The sequence below is a fragment of the Spinacia oleracea genome, chromosome 5 (genome assembly GCF_020520425.1).
Source record: "Spinacia oleracea cultivar Varoflay chromosome 5, BTI_SOV_V1, whole genome shotgun sequence".
NCBI classification, from domain to species: Eukaryota; Viridiplantae; Streptophyta; class Magnoliopsida; order Caryophyllales; family Amaranthaceae; genus Spinacia; species Spinacia oleracea.
This window is the reverse complement of record NC_079491.1, coordinates 18,584,619-18,608,776: the sequence shown is the minus strand read 5'-3', so window position 1 is coordinate 18,608,776 and position 24,158 is coordinate 18,584,619. Positions and strand designations below refer to the sequence as shown.

At 34.8% G+C, this 24,158-nt stretch overlaps 2 protein-coding genes and 1 long non-coding RNA gene across 4 annotated transcripts in view; 1 reads left to right on the top strand and 2 right to left on the bottom strand.

Moving 5' to 3' along the window:
- Window positions 1–3,350: 3,350 nt before the first annotated feature.
- Window positions 3,351–5,210, bottom strand: LOC110805029 (uncharacterized). Its single transcript, XR_002537897.2, has 3 exons — window positions 4,703–5,210; window positions 4,297–4,370; window positions 3,351–3,699 (listed from the first exon to the last, which is right to left on the bottom strand). It is a non-coding gene; the product is annotated as an uncharacterized lncRNA (long non-coding RNA).
- A 2,782-nt stretch (window positions 5,211–7,992) lies between these two features.
- On the bottom strand, window positions 7,993–11,619 carry LOC110805026 (malate synthase). Of its 2 annotated transcripts, none has more exons than XM_056829194.1 (4): window positions 11,123–11,619; window positions 10,016–10,341; window positions 9,032–9,362; window positions 7,993–8,790 (listed from the first exon to the last, which is right to left on the bottom strand). In XM_056829194.1, the coding sequence occupies exons 1-4, from the start codon at window positions 11,510–11,512 to the stop codon at window positions 8,110–8,112; spliced, it is 1,728 nt and encodes a 575-aa protein (XP_056685172.1). In that variant the 5' UTR covers window positions 11,513–11,619; the 3' UTR covers window positions 7,993–8,109. The 2 variants fall into 2 exon arrangements, with proteins under 2 accessions (XP_056685172.1, XP_021866315.2); XM_022010623.2 differs by having other exon boundaries at window positions 7,993–8,769; window positions 11,123–11,615.
- Window positions 11,620–13,707: 2,088 nt separating this feature from the next.
- LOC110805031 (vacuolar sorting protein 18) overlaps window positions 13,708–24,158 on the top strand; it is a 35,845-nt gene continuing 25,394 nt past the window's right edge. The window contains exons 1-5 of the mRNA XM_022010633.2: window positions 13,708–13,959; window positions 14,320–14,501; window positions 15,158–15,370; window positions 17,167–17,306; window positions 20,436–20,531. Coding sequence (XP_021866325.1) covers window positions 14,339–14,501; window positions 15,158–15,370; window positions 17,167–17,306; window positions 20,436–20,531 — 612 coding nt within the window. The 5' untranslated portion in view covers window positions 13,708–13,959; window positions 14,320–14,338. The remainder of the gene's footprint in view (window positions 13,960–14,319; window positions 14,502–15,157; window positions 15,371–17,166; window positions 17,307–20,435; window positions 20,532–24,158) is intronic.

Below are 24,158 nucleotides of genomic sequence, written 5' to 3'. Positions count from 1 at the left end.
GGTGAAATTCCTGCAAAACATAAGAAGTAAATTACCTAGCCTCCCTGGTCAATAAAAATTCATGGGAATTTCTAAATCTCATGTTATCAACTAAACACGTTAAAGAAATTGCTAGGAATTTAATATGATATTGAATTCTTATGTCAACCAAACAAGCCCTATAATCATCATACGTTGTATTAGGTTGTTCGATTGAGTATTTAAAGAATGTCAAAAATTTTATAATACAAAATTTTATATAAGGTGGTCTTGCTCACTCTTACACATTAGACCACATTGGTGTCATATAAATTAAGCAATGTAATCAATTAGTTAAGCATTGAAACCAATTAGTTAAACACTAAAACCAATTAGTTAAGCAATGAAACTAATTATTTAAGCACTAGAACTAATTAGTTAAGAAATAGAACTAGTTAGTTAAGCAATATAACTAATTAATTAAGCAATCAAAGTGGTCTTTTCGGTTAAGCAATATAACTAATTATTGATGTTACCGTTTTTTTTTTAATTTTTGCTATATGTAACGTAATTAATCTAATTTAATATATATATATATATATATATATATATATATATATATATATATATATATATATATATATATATGCTGAATTATTAGAGCGCCACGTAGGAAATATAATAATTTCTGCCAATGAAAAATAAGATTTCTAATTTATTTTTGAATTAAGAAAATCGAGTGTCATGTAGTTAATTAATTAGGCGCCACGTAGATATTTTAATTGATTAATTACTAATATATACAACTCCATCAAAAATCAAACGCTCTAATAATTAAAAAATAAATCTAAAATAAAATTCATTTAAAATAAAAAACTAATCGATCTAAAATAAAATTCAATCCAAAATCAACATTAATCCAATAATAGAACGGCACATAGAAAATCTAATGGTTTCGGCCAATGAAAGTAAGATTTCGAAATTATTTTGAATTAAAAAAGTCGGGTGCCACTTAGATAAATAATTAGGTGTCACGTAAATATTTTTATTAATTAATTACTAATGTTACGCATATACAACTTCATCCAAAAACAAACACTTTAATAATTAAAAAATAAATCTAAAATAAAATTTAATCCAAAATCAAAACCTAATCTAATATAATAAAATATAACAGTTGGTATATTTAGGAGTTTTATTTTCACTTAACAATTTAATAGAATCCGTGCATCGCACGGGCTAAAATCTAATATATATAATTAAAGCGGGCATATTGCCGCGATATAAGAGTTTCACGTAGGAAACCTAATGATTTCGGCCAATGAAAAATAAGATTTCTAATTTATTTTTGAATTAAAAAAGTGGAGAGCCACGCAGATAAATAGTTAGGTGTCATGTAGATATTTTGGTTAATTAATTACTAATATATACAACTCCATCCAAAATAAACATTCTAATAATTTAAAAAAAAATCTAAATAAAATTCAATCCAAAATCAAATACTAATCCAAAATAAAATTTAATCCAAAATCAAACATTAATCCAATATTAGAGTGCCACGTAGGAAGTCTAATGGTTTCGGCCAATGAAAAATAAGATTTCTACATTATTTTGGAATTAAAAAGTCGAGTGTCACATAGATAAATAATTAGGTGCAGCCACTTAGATATATTAATTAATTAATTACTAATATATAAAACCCCATCCAAAATCTACACTCTAATAATTAAAAAATAAATCAAGCTTGGGTCAGTTGCCCTAGGGTTGGGTGTAGGTCTGTTTTCTATGGCGGCGGTGGGTTAGTGGAAGAGAGGGAGAGGCGGATGGTTCGGAACCTTTTATGCGATTAACCGATGAAAGCGAACCTTGTATGTCGTAATCAACGACTTCCAATCGGAAGCAAGTCTCAAGAAAGGAACAATGACCTCCAACTTTTTTCAAGATCACGAACAACTACATCAAGAGCTAAGATTTGGATTATTTTCCGAGATTTTCTTGATCGGAAGAATTGCGGTTAAAGTCTTGAAAATGAAACGAACGTTTGTTATTGTTGTTGTTGTTGCTTCTAGTTAGTTGGATTAGTTAGATTAATACGTTTTGGTTTCTTATGATTTATGGGTTTCAAATTAATCTTGTGGAAATTTTATTTATCATTTTCGATTTATTTATTAGGTTAATTTTCTATTAATTAGGTGGTAATTTTATTTATTAAGGTGCTAATTAAAAATATAATGCTAGAAAAATTATCAAAGTAATGCTATTTGGAAGAATATGACAAAAATTTTGCTATTATTGAGAATTTGTCAAAGTTCATTACTACCAAAGAGAATTTCCCTATTTAAAAAGAGAAAATATATGATTCTTTAAATTTAAAGCATACATGACGTATTTTCAAATCTTTTGAAAATAATTGCAATAAGAAACGAGGCCGCTTAGCAAAATAGCAGAGGCACAGAGCATTAAAAAGTTTGGATAAATCGATTATTCGCACAATACTTTTGGTACTAATTCAAGAGTAGTTCACACAATGGGCGGATATACTTTTTACACTTTTGCACATGATAAAAATTAAACAAAGAAAAAGGCATATACACGTGCTAGGTCATGGATAGAGGAATACATTATATTTCAATCCAAATGAAATAGAGCAGCTGGCAATCTGGCATAGATCCCACATTCCCAGTCCCACTCAAGGTTTTGTAGCCCAGATAAGATCATAACATCACATGCAACCATTTATATTATTGGCTGAATCATGCTCCAATTAAACCTTAAAGTTGTGTCCATCATTCATTGCAAAATCTCTTCATACACTCATACTCCCTCCGTTTTTTAACGTATCCATTTTAAAAAATAAAATATGGAGTAGATTATTTTATTTTTATTTTACGTATACACTTCTACTTTATTATATTTTAGACAATTATTTTTATAATATTATCCATTTTTCTCATACTCCCTCCGTCCCAGATTAGTTGTTACACTTTTTTTTTTCGTCCGTCACAGATTAGTTGTTACACTTCTAAATTAGGAATGACCCCACAATTATTATATTGTCTCTCTCTTCCCGCTAAATTTTTTTTTGTCCCCACACCCTCTCTCATTCAATTAAAAAAATACCCCACTAACTCCTATCACATCTACTTTTTCAATAAAATAACAATTGATAACCAAACAACCACTTATCACCTAAAATTTTGTCCAAAGGTAAGTATAACGACTATTCTGGGAGTAATAATTACACATTTTCATCATTTTTTTTCCTACTTCACCCACTGCTGCATTAATTTATTATATTTCATTTACCTTTTTAATTTTTTCTTCACTCAATCATTTGTCCTCACTAAACAAGAACATAAAAAAACGGAGGGAGTACATATAACAACCAATAAAATTATCATCTTATGGTTCTCCTTAAATTCTGAATCCGATATAATAAATGGTGGTAAGAGGATTTATAGTGTCACCTGTAACGCCCCGACCTCTAACTCAAGTAATGAAGCAGCGGAATTATCTTAATTCGGTCGGGACACTACCGCCGTAACTCCCTCTTGGGAATTACAAGGCTATTATCCTCATAATACTTTTATATAACTATGTTCTATATTAATATTCAAAAGTGACTTACATAACTTAGTAGAAAATTCTTACTTGGACTTAATACAAAATAAGCTTAAACTAGGTGAACCCTAATAAGACGAAATCCTTGCCACTATTCGCATCCGTCGCCCCGATCGGCACCTAAAACATAAAACAAAAATGGTGAGCCGAAGACTCAGTAACGTACTACTCTAGCAACGTAAAATCATTTCAACTCATTTTAGTTACTAAAACAGGGAGAATAGAATATCATAAAACATTTAATAAAAACATCATATTAGTTTATTCATAACCTTTTCTTTTATTAACATGCTAATTGTTGGCAAGTATAAACTGGTGGAACGTCTTCCACGATGGACCGGTGTCCATAAGAGCCTGTGCTCAACTGTGGGCCTGTGCCCCTGGGTACATGCATGACCGAAACTGTAATCTATGAACTGAACTGATACTGCCAACAAACTAGGTCTTTCACTTTTATTTATCATGTTTTAATTAGTTTTATAATTCACAACCTCTGTACTTCAGTTGAAGTAAAATAACTCTTAAGATCAGGTGATCAATAAAACATAATTGTTTCATGGTTCTCATAAATAACATATAAATATGAAATAGTTTACTTAAATCATACTTCTATCCCGCAAATCATAAAACACTATAAAAATGATTAAATAAGATGTAACGTCGTAATTTCATAATCTCATTTAGAAGGGACTTGCGGGTACTAGCAATAGCCGTTACCTCTATTCGTGATTGACTAGGCTTTTTCTCTAGCCTTGATTATCGTCTTTCCTGAGCTCCGATGGTCGGGATTTCTATGAAAATAAGTATCGTTACTTATCTTTAGTAATAGTAATAATAATAAGAATAGTAATAATAATAATAATAATAATAATAATAATTCAAATACTTTTTCTTTTTGAAGAAATATAGTAATTAGTTTTTCCATAATACATAATCTTAGGCTTTTGCTATTCGAAAGTCAGCTATTATAACATCAAAGCCAATATCATTATAATAGAAAATGAGCCCATTATCCTTAAAGTCAACTTTGAAATATCAAAACCACTACTACTTTAATAGAATACAAAAGCCCATTACCAAAATAGATGTACGAAAAGTTTGAAGCTTCAAAAGAAAATCTCACCGCTCGCAAGGCCGAAGAACAGAGAAGGGAGGAGGAGAGCAGGTCACTGGTCCGACGGCTTCTGGTCGGGACCCGTACAAAAGAGGCGGTAGAGTATGAGGGCGAAGGTGGGCGGCCGGCAGAGAGCGACGGTGGTGGTTTCCGGTGGAACGGGTGGCGAAAGTGGTGGTGGTTCGAAGGTGAGGATTTTTATGGATTTTAATGATGAAGATTACAATTGATGATTAATCGTGATTGGTGTTGCATTTTGGGGATGAATTATCAGCTATTTATAGAGGATTGGGTGCTCCATTGATGCCATAAATCAGCTTGTTGGTAGAGACAAGTGTATGAGATTTGAGTCAATAAATTGGTGATTAGGATTAGCTAGTCTAGTTTTAGGTACATAGGTTTTATGAATTAGCAAGAGAATTAATTATAGATTTATAGTAGAGACACATGGATAGTCATGGGTTTGAGCTTTATTGAAATGGTGACACAGAAGAAGGAGAAGAAGGGGAGTTTGAGAACCTGGTTTTCCAATTCTGTGAATATATTTTTAATTCTCCTTTTTTCTGAAAATTTACTAATAAAACCAAGTTTTAACATAATCATAAAACATGAAAATAATACTTATCATTAAAACGTTTTAATTTCCAAAATAAAATATTCATTAATCAGTTTAAAGCTTAATTAGAAAAGCTAATTAAAATAATTAGCATAATTAATCAAGTTTTAAAATCTGGGGTATTACATCACCTCTGCTTATGGAAATGCTAATTCATCTAAAAAAATCATTTTCTTCCTAAATCTTCATTACCATCATTACCATTTGCGGGTTGATGTTGGATGGGAAGAACATTTATGAAGAAAAACTTAAGTTTACCACGGACATAATGACATGACTTTTCTTCTCAAATTACACTTTTGTTTAATCTCATTACCGCCATTCATTATCAGCTATCAAACGGATCGTAAGTTTCTATAACTTTCTATTAAAATAAATACTAGGAATGACACATTTCGTTTCCTGTTGTAAAATTTTCCCGCCAAAAACTTTTTTCCTAAAAGAAATCTCCACTCTATTTTTTTTATTAATAGTTTATGTATGGAAAATCAATTTTTTTTTTTTTTTTTATAGATTATGGCAATATATAATAGATATCACATAATAAAATTTTGCTAAAAATTGTTTTTGATAATATTTTAGTCAAAGATGTATAGTGGAAAATATATTTAATCAATATATTGTTCAAATTAGCAAAAGAAACATATCGAATATTTTGGTCAAATTAGCATATATATTTAAGCATATAAAATGTGCAATACGTACATAATAAATGATTATATGAGAATGTTGAAGATTTATTAATTATGCAGTAACTTCAGTGAGGGAAATATTTAAGTAAAAAATATAATAAAAATATGATAAACTAATAATTTTAAAATATTTGCGTATGCATGGGTTCTACTCTAGTAACTAATTAATTGCATCCCTGAATATTTCGTGCTTGATAATCGTAATTGACACTACTATTTGGATGCATTATAGCTAATTGAATTGACTATGTGTTTAAGAGTGGTTATCAAAATCTAAAATTGAACCTCCTTCATGAATCATGATATAGATGAACTTCAAGCCCCAGAACATGAGTTATGAGTGAGTACTGAGTCTAAAGAAAATTTTGGACTTTTAAGTCCCTGTAAGTATGCAATTTAGAGTGTGTTTAATTTGGTTGAGTGTAATCACTACAAAATTATGCGTCAATTAGAGATGGATTTTGAGACGGATACAATAAACGTCTCAAACTTGAGACGAGTTACTAAAACTTGGTCTCTAAATTAAAATTGAGATGAAATTGTACATAGTGTTTCAAAAATTCCGTATTAAGTTTGTAATGGATTCGCAAAAATTCCGTCTCAAATTCTTTTAAGACGCCCTCTATAGAGACGGATCATTTTGTAGAGATGAAATTCCTCGTCTCCATATAGAGACGATTATTTTGTAGTGAATAATCCAGATGTTCTATGGTGATGTTTGGTTGATATGAAAAAACCATAGGAAGTATGACTTCCTAGGAAGTGGAAGATTTAGAGTATTGTTTGGTTGACAAAAAAATGACAAAATGGAGGAAGTTGCTTACCTAGATTCCCCAATGTAAGTGAAATTTCCCATGAGAATTTACTTCCTATGTTTAACCAAACAATATCATCCACTTCCTAGGAAATGCTTATACATGGAAAAACTTCTTCCTAAGAAATTCTACTTCCCACGATCAACCAAACGACCCCTATATATTGATCTTTGAGGGTTGCCCTTCTTGTGTTTCCTCCAATATGCCTAATGGTAACATGCCTATATATATACATAAGAACTATCAATACCGATGTAAAAAAAAAAATTATAAATAAGAAATGAACAACAAAGCAAACTATGCATAAGCATACATGAGTAACTTTTTCGTTCCTTAAATTTCGTTACAGTTACAATTTGCATAAACTCCAATGCAATATTTAACCACTAATATATCTAATTCCGTATGTGAAAAATTATAATATTATGAAAACACATAACGAGACAAATCTAACAAGATCTCACATGACAATATTATGATCATAGTTAGAGTTTATGACTTTATGGTCAAGGTTTGAATATTTAGACACATATTCCAAAATGTAAAGAGCTTGTAGGAACGGAGGTACGGTAATACAAGGTATCTAACAGACAAAATAGTATTCTGATGTTGGTGAAATTCTGTCACCATAATGAGGATACATATAACTATATAAGGGTTTTGTTCCCGTTAATTTGAGGTGCAATAACTTTAGTATAGCCCTCATATTTCTTCAGAGTCTCATGGACTTGAGTTTCGGCCTTGTGAGGTTTGGGATCTATAATTCGAAGAGCACATTACTTGAATCAGAATAATGGGCTAGGCCTTATTTGTGTATCCCGTACGACATTGCAGTTTCGATTAAAGAATTTCAATCTAATTAACTACTTCAATCAGGCAAGGAGAAATACATTACTTTCCTAACTTTTTGAAATTTCATTACTTTCTTCTCTATTGCATCTTAGGCCATGTTCTTTAGAGATGAACTGAAATTCAACCAAAAAGAATAGGGCCTTTATTTATTTTCTTCTTTTCATTATCATGTGAAGTCTTGTATGAAAAGTTCGGACCGACATGTATTAAAGTTCATATCCATGAAACTTCATATATCAAGATACTAATAGCATATATATAATCATTCAGACTAATAGCACATTATATGTGAAAACAAGGATGAAAGACTTTATTCTTACAGTATTTGAATAAGCAATAAGCAACCAGTCATAAGCTTAAGGTTTTATTAAGCGCAGAATCAGCAGAACATAAGTGATGGTAATGCAACAATAGATCAGCTAGTAGTACTTCAACTATCGTTTAAAGCCTCGGCATCCCGGGCTTTGGGTGTTGGATAACAATGTGGTTATAAGCATCAAGAGTCAGAAAATCATCCAACTCAGTAGCAGTACACTGTCTTGTAAAGATGGTGCAAGCTTCCTTATAGTTTTCACTCTTAAACTTGTCACTTCCAACCTCTTTCTGAATCCTGTCCATTTCTTCCTCCACCACACGTGCAAATAGTTCTGGAGTGACCTTAACCCCAAGCCCATCGCCGTCTAACTCAGCCCTGAACTTAAGCCACTGCCAGTTCTGAGCCCTGCTTATCTCAGCAGTAGCAGCATCTTCCATTAAGTTGTATAGGGGAACTGCACCTGATCCTGTAAGCCAGGCTGCTAGGTATTGGATTCCAACACGGGTGTTGAGACGGAGCCCTTCCATGGTGCGTACTCCCCGGGGTAGCTGCAACAGATCCTCCTCTGATATGGAAGAGGCTTCAGGCCGGGTTATGGACCAGATTTGGTTAGGTGCATTACCCATGTTGGGGTTGAAGGCTTCTAAGATTGGTGGGATTAGGCCTGGATGTGCAGCCCATGTACCATCATGGCCTGCTTTTACTTCTCTCAGTTTGTCCATCTTTACTAGTTCCATAGCCTTCTCATTCGCCTGTGGGTTGTCCCTTATTGGAATCTGCGCCGCCTGTTCAATAAAAAGAAACAGCTAGTGTTACTAATTTTTTAGGTCTGCACAATTGTATATTGCAGAGTTCATATTTGAAAGTAAATGTCTGTAGTTGTACACTACAAAAAGTATGTCAATTGTCAAAGTTGATAAAATTCTGTGTTCATCGTGATGAGACGATCTTACAATAACATAGGCCATGTTCTTTTGAGTTGAACTGAACTGAACTGAACTGAATGATAGTTGACTAGATGTTTCAGGGAGGGGAAAGAGTAAATACCATGCCTCCCATGGCGTGGACACCGCGCCTGTGGCAAGTGTAGATGAGAAGATCAGAGTAACTTCTCATGAAATGTTGGGACATCCCAACCTGAACACGGTCAGGCACGAGGCGGTCAGGGTGAGACTGGAAAGTCTTGATGTAACTGAAGATATAATCCCACCTCCCACAGTTGAGCCCTGCAGAGTGGTCTCTCAGCTCATACAATATCTCATTCATTTGGAATACTGCAGGAAGTGTCTCTATGAGAACCGTGGCCCTAATACTTCCGTTCTCTATCCCTGCTATCTTCTCTGCTTTCTCAAACACATTGTTCCATATCTTTGCTTCCCTGCGTTTATTGATCATTGCATTGAATATTAGAGTATAGAAGCATATTGTACAAGTTATAGACCAGCAAAATGGCTCATACTAGACTAATAATTGAATAACATATCAAACTCATTTTACAAGCACAGACCAGCAAAGTGTAGCAGCAAAAGTGTCGCATATACCTAGTGAACGGAACATGGCTCGAGTACTACATTGTCTACATAGTGAATTAATCATAGGAGTAACACATTGAACATACAGTACAAGCCCAAACCAACAAAGTATAGCAGCAAAAATGCCACATAAGGTCATACCTAGAGAACAAATACATGGGTCGAGTACTACCTACTAAACTAATCATAGTAGTAACACATTAAACATACGGTACAAGCACATATCAACAAAGTATATCAGCAAAAATATCTCATACTTGATACTAGTAAACAAAACATGGCTCGAGTATTACCTAGTGAAAATCTCATGTTCTTCTAAGCTTTATTTGAGTGAACTGAAACTAACTGAATTAAACTGAATGGAGCTCAGCTGAACAGAATGGAACTGAAATTAAGTCCAAAAGTACAGGGCCTAAACATACAGTACAAGCACACACCAGCTAAATATATCAGCAAAAATGTCATATACTTGTATTTCATGTTAGATTTAAATAAGTACCTTGAGTGTTCTATCTTAGGGAGATAGAAGAAAGGGCCAAAGCCATCACCCTGTTTCTCCCTGAAGTTGGCAAAGTTATGGTAGAAGTAGAGGCCAAAATCCACTAGGCAGCCGGTGGCAGGCTCGCCATCAATAAGAATATGGGCTTCAGGCAGGTGCCAACCGCGAGGGCGGACAAAGAGCTTTGCAATTTGGTCATTTAGTTTGTAGTCCTTATTCCTAGCCTTTTCATGGAAACTAATTGTCCCATTCACAGCATCTCTTAAGTTCACTTGTCCTTTCATTAAGTTTTCCCAGCTTGGTGATAATGCATCTTCAAAATCAGCCTGCATATAATAATGTTCCAATTCTAAATCAGTAATAACCAATCACCATAAGTAATTTGTTCAACAGATATCTTAGGTAGCGTTTGGTTGACCAATGAAAGTAAAAGTTCTTAGGAATAAGATTTTCCCATGTATTAACATTTCTTAGGAAGTGGGAAATGTTGTTTGGTTGAACATGAGAAATAATTTCCTACAAGAGTCATAATTGATGACTCGATAATATCATACGCATAAATCAAGTTGACCCGATAATAAACTACGGTGGTACATGTACAAATTATGACATGTCTCAATGGTCTCAATCTTTTCTTCTCTCCTTGGACATGCCTCAATTGTCATTACTCGATGACTCGATCAATATCATACACAAAAACCCAAGGATATTGAGACAATTGTTCTAAACACGGAGTAGTATTTTAATACACACTGATAGAGATAGAAATCTACTATGATTTAATATCTTAGGATATTTATTGTAATTAGACTTCTAGTCATATTTGAATTCCTACTCTTGTTAGGAATAATATAGTAATCCCTATATATATATATATATATGATTAATGGCATAACACTCCGATTAAAGGAGTTTCTCATAATCTAACACACACAGTAAATAGGTAAATATAAGTCCGGTTCTACATGAGTAAAATGAGGTAAGATCGGTAAAAAAAAAACAAAAAAAAACAATCCGAAAATCAGTAAAGATAATTAAGTTTCAACTAATCCATAATAAACTAAATTAAGCTGTAATGAGTAAATTAAGAAAAATAGATTAGCATACCATGAATACTTTAGCCCCAGAATTAAGAGCATTAATGATCATCTTCCTCTCAACCGGACCAGTAATCTCGACTCTCCGATCAGCAACCGCAGGCGGTGGTGCAGCACAACACCAATCCCCTTCCCTAATCTTCTTAGTGGTGGGATCGAACCCCGGCAACGCCCCACTATTATACTTAGCCTTAGCCTCCTTCCTACACTCCATAGCATACTTAACATGGCTCTTAAACTCCCTTTGTAATTCAGCAACAAATTGCAACGCATCTTTAGATAGGATTTTAGCAAACTCGTGATCGTATCTACCCCTTACGTCCACCCCTTGAGGCACCTCATAGCCGTCGGCTTCCGGTCCCGGGGCAACCGGATATTGATATGAAGTTCCCAAATCCATTGTTTTAATGAATTTCCAACTCTTCTTGTTAGTGGTTCTTAGCTCACTCAACACTTATGTATGATAATGCTATGCTAGGTTGGTTGCATAAATATAAGCAAATATGATTATTCCGTACGTAACAATATACTTGTATAATCATAGTGGAAGTGGATAGGCATGGAAGTGGAAGTGGCATTTTGTGCGTAAGATAAGTAGTATGATTAGAATCTGACGTAGATGATCAATTGGTATAAGATAGTATGGGTAGTATGGAACTTTGTGCCCTCTACCAGCCGCCTTGGTTTGGCCAATTTATGTTACGGTCGAGCATGAGTTTGGCCTAGGGGTGTAAAATCGGATCAACTGATCGGGTTTGTGTCGGACTCATCGGATTCGGGTTCAAACAGATTGGATTGGAACGGATTAATTTGGCTAACGGGTCGGATCAGATCGGATTATTAATATGTTTGCAATAAAAAATATTTTATACGAGTATATTAATGTAAATGATTGCAATATCACTTTAAAATATCGTGTAAAATAAAATTTATATATATGTAATGGTGAATCACATTTGATGATGGGGCGAGTTTGAATTTTAGATAGGTCTGACGACAAAGTTAAATGTAGATGATCGACTAATGTTGACAAACAAAAAGAGATTTTTGGTGGATGGGTATAAGGATAACATGTACTCCATCCGTTCTTTAATGTTCTTCCCGGTTGGAATCGGGTAGGGGATTAAGAAAAATATAATATGGGTAGGTGTAAGAGATTATACTTTTTGGAATGAAAGAAAGAGAGAGAAAATAATAAAAAAAAAAGTTAGGAAAGAGAGATATTTTATTAAAAAAATCACAAAATAAGGTGGGCGAATGAATTGCGGGGGTGTGAATAAATTAAATAAGAAGGGTGGAGAAATCAATGAGAATAATTGGGTAGGTGAACGGAATAAATGTATGATATACTAAGAAATTAAATTGTAGAATGATGTTATTTTGGTAAAAAAAAGATAGCCAAAAATAGTAAAAAGATTCCAACTGGAAGAATAAAAAGGAACGCCAAATCGGGAAATGGGAAGAACATTTAGCAACGGAGGGAGTACCACCTTGGTGATGGGGCGAGTTTGGATTGATCGAATTTGGGAACACTCAGCCAATCCTAATCATGTATGTCACTTTTAATTTATTTATTTTCAATATTATAGCTAGTACAATCATTTTGATACTTCGTACTCCGTAATAAACTTAAGTCAATATATTTAACATTTAGTTGAAAGAAAAATTGAATTATTTAATGAATATAGGGATGTCAGATTGTCAGTGGGGGCGGGTTTTTTTGGGAGATACTTTTGTGCATCAGCCCCAAGTGGGTGGAGATGAAGGAAAGGCAATTGGGTGATGCACGAGGTTAGAAAATGTATTCGTCGCAGGTGAATGCGCGATGATGGATTTTAGATTGGACCCGTCCAAGTTGCTAATCCTTCATCTGATTGATTATGAATATATAAATAAAAAGTACTATTAACTTATATATTATGATGTTTTGTATATTTATTTAATAACTCTAATTAGCAACCGGATTTTCAAAGGCTCTATATAATACGAAGTAGATTTTTAAAATTCAAAACTCTCTTACCAAAAAAAAGGCGAGTCTAGGAGTGGGGTGTGGATACACGGGAAGGGAGGTAATGAAGAAGAGATGGATTTTATTTTGCCTCTCGAGATGAGGGTTTGGAGCGTCGGTATCGTTCCTATCGTAGATAGTAGGGATGAAGATGAGAATGGTAGGCGGGTGCGGGTGTGCAAGCCCAGCCCTGCCCCGCCTCAAAGTCATCTCTAACTCATTAAAATAAATTGTCTAGGTAGGCCGTAGGTGTTAAGTGCTCGATAACTCGCTTGGCACAAGTGGTGAATGAGAATGAAAATAATTTTATCTATGTACCATTATTTGTTTAAATTGTTTTTAATAAGTAAGACACTGAATGAGAAATAACAAAGTTATCCATCATTAATTATTTTTTATTTGGAGAATATTTATAAACTCTAATTTGATGATAATTGTCTATCAAATTTCATACAAATTTATATTTAGATTATAAATCGTGCATCGTACGGATATTATAAGGAATAAGTTTATTTATGATGCAATAAAAAAGAATTAAAAAGGAGAAAATAGAAACGGAAAGTGTAAAAAAATAAAAAGGGGCGGACGGAGTAAAATTTGACCAAAGCAAAAGAAAAAAAAAGCCAAGCAGGTAAACGCTTAAGGCGATAACTGATTGACGAAAGCATTTTCTCCATGAAGAACAATTGATGTCTCCATGAAACTCAGCCTTTTCTAAGCTAAGCTTGGTCAAGCTGAATTCAGATCCAAGGATATTCTGGGTTCAGAAACTTCACGATCTTCAAATCATCAATTTTGATCTTCTCCGCACTGTTTCCGGCGAGGAACACATAACGCCTGTACTATCTCTCTCCCTGTCTCTTTAATTTCCACAATTTTTTTTTGGATTATATTATTCATTCATTTCATCTTAATTTGGACTCAGATTCTTTTATGTGATCGGATTACAGGCTTAGGGTTTTGCAATTGACTTAAAATTCGTTCATACATTGATTTTTTAAATTCAATTTGATGTGTTATTGTTCCAATGAGAACAATGTATACTTTTTATCTGCAATGAACCATTTAGTGGAGATTTATACTAAGACTACGGTACTTTATACTAAGATTATGGTGCTTTATTGAACACACTTTTTTTATACATAGATACGAAGTATATTTTTTTAGAATATTAATTAGCTTGTTTCTTCCTTCCTCAGTTTTTCCTTGGATTCTAAGATGGACTTAAACAGCAAGGTGTTTACGGTTGATCTGCTCGAACGTTATGCTGCCAAGGGACATGGAGTTGTCACATGTATGGCTGCTGGTAATGATGTTACCATGTGGGGAACAAGTAAAGGGTGGATCATCAGGCATGATTTTGGTCTTGGAGACTCCTACGGTTTGTCATACTTTTCACCTCAAAAAATATTGAAGCTCTATTAAGTTCATATACTTCCTCTGTTTCTCAATAGATGCATCGCTTTGGTTCCCTTTTGTATATATTAGCTTTGACCACGTTTATTTACGAATATGTAAAGATAAGTGTCATTATTTTAATTGTTGATGGGTTAATCTCAATGTACATTTTCGAAATATAAATTTCTAATATGTATAATTAATGATGTTGATGGTCAAAGTTGTGCATTGTCAAACGTATACATCAAAACAATGCATCTATTGAGAAATAGAGGAAGTATGTTCTAATTTGTTTAGGTAGTTCAGATAAGGTCTAATAAATTAAGAGAAGTTCATGGGTTTTGTGGTAAGAAAAGAAAAATCTTTTTGTTCTTCAGTTTTATGGCTTTTCCATTAACATAAAAGACATTATAGTGTGAGTTCCCGATGACGATGGTTGTGAATATCATGTACTAGATTTAGATGCAATACTTGTAGTTTAGACAATTGGCTCATAATCAAGTTAAAGGAACGAGGCAAATTTTGTATTCAATGTTCATTTTGTTTTAATCATAAATTCATAATTACTCTGTAAATGCTTGTTATTAAACTGAAGTTATACGTAGTCTACTTGGAGCTCTTATATCAGCTGTATATTAGGTATTGATCTCTGTGGTGGTCGAAACGGAGATCAGTCTATTCACAGTGTTTTCGTAGACCCTGGTGGTAGCCACTGTATTGCGACAATTGTTGGTGATGGAGGTGCTGAAACATTCTACATTCATGCTAAATGGAGCAAACCCCGTGTCTTGAGTAAATTAAAAGGCCTTGCTGTCAATGCTGTTGCTTGGAACCGACAACACATTACGGAAGGTAGGAATTTTCCATTCCTGCAAATATTTGCTTGTTATATGAGAATAAAGGAAAATTCCGCTGCTTGATTGGATTTCCCGTGTCCTCAGTTTGTGTACTCTGTTTAATCATCTGATGATGATCTAACCTTAGTTGGAGTCTTTCATACAACTTAAAAACTGGGTTGAGTGTATTAGTTTGTTAGACATATATTATTGATCTTTTCTAATAGTTTGCATCCATTTTTTGCTCTTAAAATTGAGTGCAAACATATTAAATGAAAATTTAAGGTTCATATGATATAAACACTTCGGTGATGCATATACTGCTTGTGATATATAGTGCAGAATGCTTGAGTAAATCATTTACCTCTGCCCACATCAATGTTACCATCTTAACCAGTGACTATTTTGTTCTAAATGTTTTCTTGAGAAGCTTTGCTCAATGAACGAGGAGAGTCTTAGAGCATGTTTTGCAAACACCAAACATTTGGTTTTCAATACAAGATTGTATAGTTTCTCTCTCCTCAACTAAGCTAACACCAAACATTTGGTCTTCCAAATATTTTCATGAAGTCATTTTCTCTCTTGGCCTCTATCCCTCTCTTCCTTTCTCTCTTCTTTTCTCTCTTCTTTTCTGTTATTACTTTTTAGTATTTAATAGATTCTCTTTCCTCAAGGGCTCAAGTCCATGCATTTTGCTAAACATGCTCTTACAAGCTACATTCACAATATTCCCTTAAATTTGCACAAGCTATCCTTTGTAATACATACAAATCTGAAGGCATGTCTAGGCATCAAGAGGGTAACTTTTTAGGCTTGCTGACGCCTGACGCTGCTTCTGGAATCGGGTCAGCCTGTAATCTCGTACTATAAGGGGATCTGTCCTCATTTGCAGAATCTTCTGAACCACTAAGCAAACTTATATTAGTTAAAATAGAAGTCCTTTTGAGTTATATGCATTGATCAGTTGGGTTTAAAAGGCGCGAGGCAACCTTTTGTGCAAAAAATAAATTTATCATTTATAGAGCATATTTTGTCTCAACAACATGATAACTGTTTTATAAATGCTTGAAGAACAAACTACTCATGCATAGAATGATATAATTCATAGTTCATTATTAGAATCGCTAAAAAACATTAATTCGAAGTTGAGCACGACAATCAAAAAAAGAAGTATGGAGAAAGAGAGAAGGTTATTTTCTTCAAACATCATAGTTCTTGTAGCCAGATACCATCATCATACTCATCATCTCTGCCAACACAAAGCAGTACATCATCTCCATCACCCCCATCTCAGCCAAAGATGAAGGAGAGAAGGTAATTTTAAGGGTTTGGACTTCGGAGATAATACACTAGAGAATAGAGATGATTTTCGTCCCGTCACTCTTTGTTCCTCTCTCACTTCGTTGTGTGAGATTATAGAGCAAGTGATTTTCATTTCCCATTGAAAAAACATTCTGACTTAAATGTCTGTCTTTCCTTTTCCTCGCTCTTCCTCCCTCCCTAGGTGTGTGTATCATTTATCAAATATTTTGACACAGCTAAAATACACTTTATACCCGGTTGCTATCTTAGTTAATTTCAGGAGGTTCCTTGAACTTTGAAAGTTTAATGTTTCTATTTCCTTGAAATCTTTTATCTACATGAGATTTTTTTTGCATGCTTATTTGGGATTTTGGGGGTAAGGGTGCGAAAAAAGCGTTCATCCTGGATTATTTTCCTGAATCTGTGTTGGTCCGGAGTTGATTCCTGCTCTATATTACCTGTTTTTTTGCACATATTAATTTTTATTTCATTTCTCTTATTTGAATGTAGCTTCCACGAAAGAAATCATTCTTGGTACTGATAATGGCCAGCTTCATGAGATGGCTGTGGATGAGAAGGATAAAAGAGAGAAATACATAACGCTCCTTTATGAACTCACAGAACTTCCTGAAGCTTTTATGGGATTGCAGGTAATGTTTCTTCTGTCCTTTTAGTTGTTCGACCTTACCTTCTCAGTTATAATGAATAATCTTGTCCACCAAGGGGATATTTTTTGCATGTACCACATGTGGGAACTTTAAAGTGGACCTTATTCACGAACTAGTGTCTTTCACTATGTAGATTAATGACACATGGTAGTCATCTTCGAAGAGGAGGGTTGGTAGTTGAAAAATCGCACGACTGTGAAATGGCATTTGAAGTGACTTTTTCAAATGAAAAAGTGCTCAAATGAGGAAAAGCGTTTAGGTTAGAAATGTGGTTGTCAGAAACTTAGTCGAGAATATGCCTCAATCATTAGAAGGATACTTTGGTGAGCAAGAAGTAGTGAGCAATAGAGGGTGTGCTGTTTGAATATTTTAGAGTGGTTACAGGTTTGATTTGTTGGGGTTTGGTAGGTGGAGGAGCTTTGAGTTCCTCCTACTCTTCTAGCGCAATGTATCTGACTCGCTAGTATGAGATTGGGTACGCGTTTGCAATTGCTACCTAATTTGCTAAATTGTACCATTTTCATGTTATAGTTTTCCTTCGGTTCGCGGTTCGTGGGGTGATTAGAGAATTACGTAACACTTCATTTTATGAAGTTCCATAGGCAGAAAGCGCATATGATGGCAATATGATCTTTTGGCTATTTTGTGTGTGATTTGGTTGGAGAGGAATGATGGTATTTTCCACCGAGAGTCTTCATCGCACACATGTGAGCCACTGGTGTATTTAATTTTAGCCCCTTTTTGATATCACACTCATGTGATTTTCCCAAACTTGTCCCTTTCGGATGTTTTGCGAGATTGGATTTTTTTTTCTTCTTCTTGTGCCTAGATTGTTGGTGAATTTCTGTTTCCCCCCTTTGTATCATCACTGCTGCTACTAAATGGAATTTAAATATCTTTTAAAAAAATAGTGGTGAGGTGAGTTTGATTTTGTGGTGTTAACTATTTGAGATGTTATATCTTCACTAGAAAAATGCATGTTATGAACAGTGAGTCTTTTTTGCATGTTTTCCTTCACTGTTAGGTGGTTTCTCACTTTCTTGTCTATTGAGCAACCTCTTTTAGTTGCAAAATGAGACTTGGGTCTGTCCTTTGAATATTATAGGTTGGTTGCAAACTCAGAATGTGGGGTTTGGGAATTCTAAGGAGAAGATGTTGGGGTGAAATGCTGTGATGAGATCTTGTGGAGTGTAGGGTTGGAACGGAATAGTCGTATTTTTTCTGGAGGTTTTGTCTCGTGTGATTTGTTGTGGGACTCTGGTTCTCCCTTGTGTGTTGTATATTGGGAACACGCGTATTGGTGCACTTTTGGGATAATTTAGCATACATTCCGTTCCGCGGATTAGTAACACTGTGTGGGACAAAGTGAATTTACTAGCATCTTTGTGGGCAAACATAGCAGGGGCTTTTAGGATAATTCAATCCGGGAGACTCAAAGGAATCGGATTAATCTGTGTCTCTTGGTCACTCTTTGAGGAACCTTGTCCTCTTGCTATGAACTTTTTCTTGGTTGATCAATATATCATTTATGATACTCTTGAACTCTTCTAAAGTTCAAGATTTGCATGCTAGAACTCCACGTGGAGTTGTTGTATGACTTGCATCATTTGCCATTCTGGTAAAACTTGACTCGTGTATTAAAGTTCTTGTCAAGCTTTATTGGACCCTGGGCTTCAAGGCTTGAACTAAGTGTTTGGTGGGAGACTCTTCTCTTCGCTTTTTCTCTTTTTCTTTTTCTGCAGTTGTTCCTTTCATAAAAACTTGCAAATAAACTCCACAACCCAATACCTTTTTTACGTTCATTTAATTTTGAAATAAAGGCTGGAAAAAGATATGGAGACTTTTTTTTTTGGGTCGATGGCTTGTCTTAAGGGAATTAATACTAACAAGAAACTTAGTGGTAAGGTGGGGATTCATTTGTTCTTGTGTTTATTTGCTGGAAGTGTCATAGACTCATAGGTCTCTTTGAAGTAGTTTATTTAAAAATTTGGGTTCTCTATTGGTGATTATCAACGCCTATGTTCAAAGGAGTCTATGATCCATTGTACGTCGAACTTTTGTTTATATTGGATAATGTTAAAAGGTCTCTGTAAACTGCTTGCGTAGTTGCGCCTTTATTTATTTATTTATTTATTGTGGAGTAACAGATAGGCATTGCGTATCAAACTGAGGATTAATGAGGAGCATCCTCTCTGTTATCGTACATTGTTTACATCTGATTCCTCCTTATCTTGCTAAGATAGGGAGCTTCCTTAGAAGTGTTGGTGTTGTGAAGTTGTAATGTTGTCAGTTTCAAATTGGTTATATTGTTACGTGAGGACTTTTGAAGTATCCATGTTCTGTCCATCTTGGGGGTGGCTAGAATGATATTTCGTCCCAAATTAACCGTCGCAATTTCCTTTTTTCGTTCGTCCCAATTCAATTGTCATACTTCATTTTATGGCATGAACCAAATAATATTTTCTTTTTTCGTTCGTCCCAATTCAATTGCATAAAACTCCATGAAAATTCTATTGCGACATTAAACTGGGACGGAGGGAGTAGGTAATAATGATCTGATAATGCCCGTAATGGTCTTCAATTTGTGACTTTTAAAAAAAATTGGTAGTTTTTCTTTTTTCTTGACGGGGTTTCGCAGGATTTTCCTTCAAGGGCTTGCAATGTGGATTTCAGGCATTTTATATTTTCTCCGTCATTTTTCCGTATATTCCTACCTCTGTTAGTGCACACTTATTGATTGTTTAATTCATATTTCTGTCTAAGGAAATGGTAGCTGGTCCTGAAATTGGCCACTGGGGCTCTGAGCTGATGGATCTGGTCTTTATGATGTACCCCTGAGGAAACTCTTTTCTTTCTAGTCAAGTAGATTTTGGGAAGATGAATTAAAATGGCAAGCAAACTTTCAGCAGAGGCATCGTATAAAGTTTCTTTGTAGAAAAGCATATCTGAACCAAAACTTCTTTGTTCTCTCAGATGAATTTCTTGAGGGCCGACTGAAAGAGCTGTTTTATTTTTATCCTGAAATTCAAAGTATTGAACTTTTTTTGCTCAAAGCAATACTTGTTTTTTTTTGGTAATTCTGATATGTTTCTATGATTTGATCTTGTGCAGATGGAAACAGCTAGCATTAGCACTGGTACTAGGTACTATGTGATGGCAGTAACTCCAAGGCGTCTTTATTCCTTTACAGGGATTGGGTCATTGGAGGTAAGCTTTAATGCAATCCACCACTTAATTTCCTAGGAAAGATGAGCAGTCTTGCACAACTTATTGTTTTTCCTTCTTCCGCCATTGCCTTATTTTGTTCTCCTTTCTCAACTGACTAGTCCTTTGCAACTCAGAGTGAAATGGGGCTTGGCGGTGTTGAGGATGGTTCACCCAACCCTTACCTGCCTGAAATTTTCATACCCACCACTTACCCAATACTTGTGTTGGGTAAAAACGTTAATATACATGCCCATACTAATGGGTGCAAAATTTGAACCATACCTGCCCCACCACCCATCAGATTTCCATCAACTACCTATATCTGGCCAGCACCCGCCTCAAATTCCAGAATTTACCCACTCTTATAGTCTTATTCCATCGTCATAAACAAAATGAAGTATGAATCAATGTTAGGACATTTTTGCTACTTATATTTAGGCTATTCAAATACCCGTTAAATCGAAAGAAAAGTTTTGTTACAGGTGCACAATTAAATAACATATTATCTTTCTTACGTAATTTGATATTGTTTTTATTTAAGTAAAGAATTTGTATTGCTAAACAAGGAATATACAATTTGATACTCAATATTGTTTTCCACTTGGTATTATACTTTCTTTCACTATAGACGATCCATTGGAATTATCACGCTTGATTTATCAATAAGTAAAAATTATAAAAGTTTGATATTTAAAAAAAAAATACAGTGACACGAATCTAACTAGACTACACATGACTATGTTTTTTCTCAAGGATAAATCACCAATATTAGATAAACTGGGTTATGTAAATAGTGTAAAAAAGTCAAACAAGTCATCTAGAGGAGAACAAAGGAAGTATATAAGTAGACTCATTATAATTTTTCTAGTTGTATATAGTGTGGAGTGGGTGGGTAACCTCGGCCTCATTACCCACCAAAGTCCGACTCATGCCCCGAAGTAGGGTGTCTATGTTTTATACTTGCTTTATCCACCTCATTTGCCGTGCCTAGAGAAGTTTCATTGTGTATGGATAGACCTTCCTCTAGGTGTGCCCAAAGGTAATATGGAGAGCTCCAAATAAGCAAAAGATAATGAAATTAACGAAAAGTTATGCCTGGGTAGACCTAGCTCTAGGTGTTCGTAGGTTCAAAATAAAAAAATAATACCCTGTTAGTACCTCTCCTCGCAACTTGAAGGCCTTTTTGTTTTTTTTGTATCTCTTACCATTCAATAATGGGGAACTTTGAGGGTTTGGGAAGAGGGTCGAAGGAAAACTCTATGGATATGGTGTTGAACCATGGTGCACTAATTGTGGGAGATTCTTGGTTCTTTCTTCATTACTCTTGATCTTTTTGTGGGAAAAAGGACCGAGGTTTTTTTTTGAGTGGATTGAGAACAAATCTAATAAAATAATTTTTTTCCTCTAATGCTTAGAGAAAGCATTATCTGCTTCACCCTAACAAGGAGTGTTTTTGGCACATATCCAATATGTAATTTCTATGGGGGCATTTTTCATCCACATGTTGAAATTAGATGTGGAAAACTGTAATTGCTTATAGAGAGACAAATAAATTCCTATTCTATATTTCTATCCTCCTGTGGATGATAGGCACTTTTTATCTGAATCAGGCATGGCTTTGACCTAGAGCTAAGGAGGTGTCTCCTGTAGGGTTTCAAGTTAGGGGTTTCATGAAGCTTAAGTAGCCCTGGACTTTTTCCTAGGAGGAATGCTCCTTCGGGGTCGCATAAGGTAAAGTTTCGAGTGAGGTGGCAATGGGTGATGATGAGAGTCTTCATGTGTCATGTAATGTATTTTGGCACGTTGGTTTCAGATTGACGACACGTGGAGGGAAGAAGGCGGCTAGATTACTTAGGGGTTGAAGTTGATGCTCTAATTTTTGGCGATCGGGACTTCATTGAACTTTCCAAGAATGCGGTTAGAGTAACAAAAATGAAAAGTGTTGCACTCTTTTAAAAATAAAGGACATTAATTTATATGCAGATGATTGTGAAATTCAACATACATTTGGGATACAAATAGAAAATCGTTGCTTGATTAGGTGGATCTAAATTCAGGATATTATAATGGTCAAATGGTGGTTTGGGTTTTGGAGATAATGCAACTTAAGTTGATGGTTCTCTAGGCTTTCATGGAGAAGGGGATTTTGAGATACGAATAGAAAATCGTTGCTTGATTAGGTGGATCTAAATTCAGGATATTATAATGGTGGTTTGGGTCTTGGAGATAATTCAACTTAAGTTGATGGTTCTCTAGGCTTTCATGTGTGTGTGTGTGTGTGTGTGTGTGTGTTAGGGGACGGGGTAGGGTAAACAGAGAGGGAAGAGAAGGTAAGGCAATCAGAGGGTGGAATTAGGGAGGGGATAGGGTTTGTTTGACATCGGTTTGAGAAATTATGAGAAGGATAGACTTGAAGTTGTGGTCAAGTGTTTGGAACAATGTTACCTAATTCTCTAATTACCCCATGAACCGTGAACCGAAAAGGCCAATTATAACATGAAAAATGGTAAATGTTGGTCTAATTTAACAAATTAGGTAGTGAATTTCGAACCGTACCCAATCTCGTATTTGCGAATTAGGTAACAGTGGTTTGGAACAATAGTGGTGAACTTTTTTGTTCATATCTGCAGTAGTAGACGGAGAAACTAGAAATACTGAAATAGAGAAATTCAAACCTCAGGGGTTTGCCAAATTAATGGTTTTGGGATGAACCTAGTTCATCAAAATTGAGAAAGAGATGAAAGTGAAATGAACACCTAGAATGGAGGAGGGAAACAATTCTCTTTCCCTTTCTTTATTACCCCTCTATCAACTGGCCTTTATATGATCAGTGCTTTCAGTTTCATGGTACTCCCTCCGTCCCTTAATACTTGCACCGCTTTCCTTTTCGGGCCGTCCCTTAATACTTGCACCGCTTCTATAAATGGAAATTTTTACCAATATTATATTATTTCTCACACTTACCTACTACCCCACCTACACCCCTATTCCCTATAAAAAATCATTTAAAAATCAACACCCCTCACTCACCACTCCCCACCCCTTACACATTTCCCACTAACTATATTAAAAAAATACCCCACTATCAACAAACACCCATTAAATTAATAAGTCAATTCAAATGTATAAAACTGCGCACCGGTCAAACCAGTGCGAGTATTAAGGGACGGAGGGAGTAGCTTACTGATAGTTATTTAACATGGTTGTTTGGAGACCTTGAAGGACAACCATCTTTGCCAAGTGTAGTCACTTACAATAAAACCATAGGGTCCATAACATTATGAAGCATTATTTCCATAAGACCCTTGCCCGAGTCCGCTAAAAGATTCCATCAAAGAAACCTTGTGGGTGGAAAATTGACCCAAACTTGTCAATAGCATGAGATTAATACGCTCTTTTTTGTTTTCGAGGAAAACTAGACTTTAGAGTATGATCTTTTTATATTAAAAGTATGTACTACCTCCTTTTTATTAAGTTCTACTTCTCGTTTTCTCCTTTTTTCTAAGTTCTACTTACTTTCACGCTTATTCCATTTATGTCAACCTTTTATCATATTTTATCATCTCCCACTCCACTTTGTTTGACTTAATTATATTTACTAATTCTCTTACTTACTATCTCTTTCCT

Coding starts and splice junctions, on each gene's coding strand:
- LOC110805026 (XM_056829194.1), bottom strand. CDS start 11,512: ATGGATTTGGGAACTTCATATCAATATCCGGTTGCCCCGGGACCGGAA. Junction 10,342..11,122: donor CTGGGGCTAAAGTATTCATG/GTATGCTAATCT, acceptor TATTATATGCAG/GCTGATTTTGAAGATGCATT. Junction 9,363..10,015: donor CCTAAGATAGAACACTCAAG/GTACTTATTTAA, acceptor CAATAAACGCAG/GGAAGCAAAGATATGGAACA.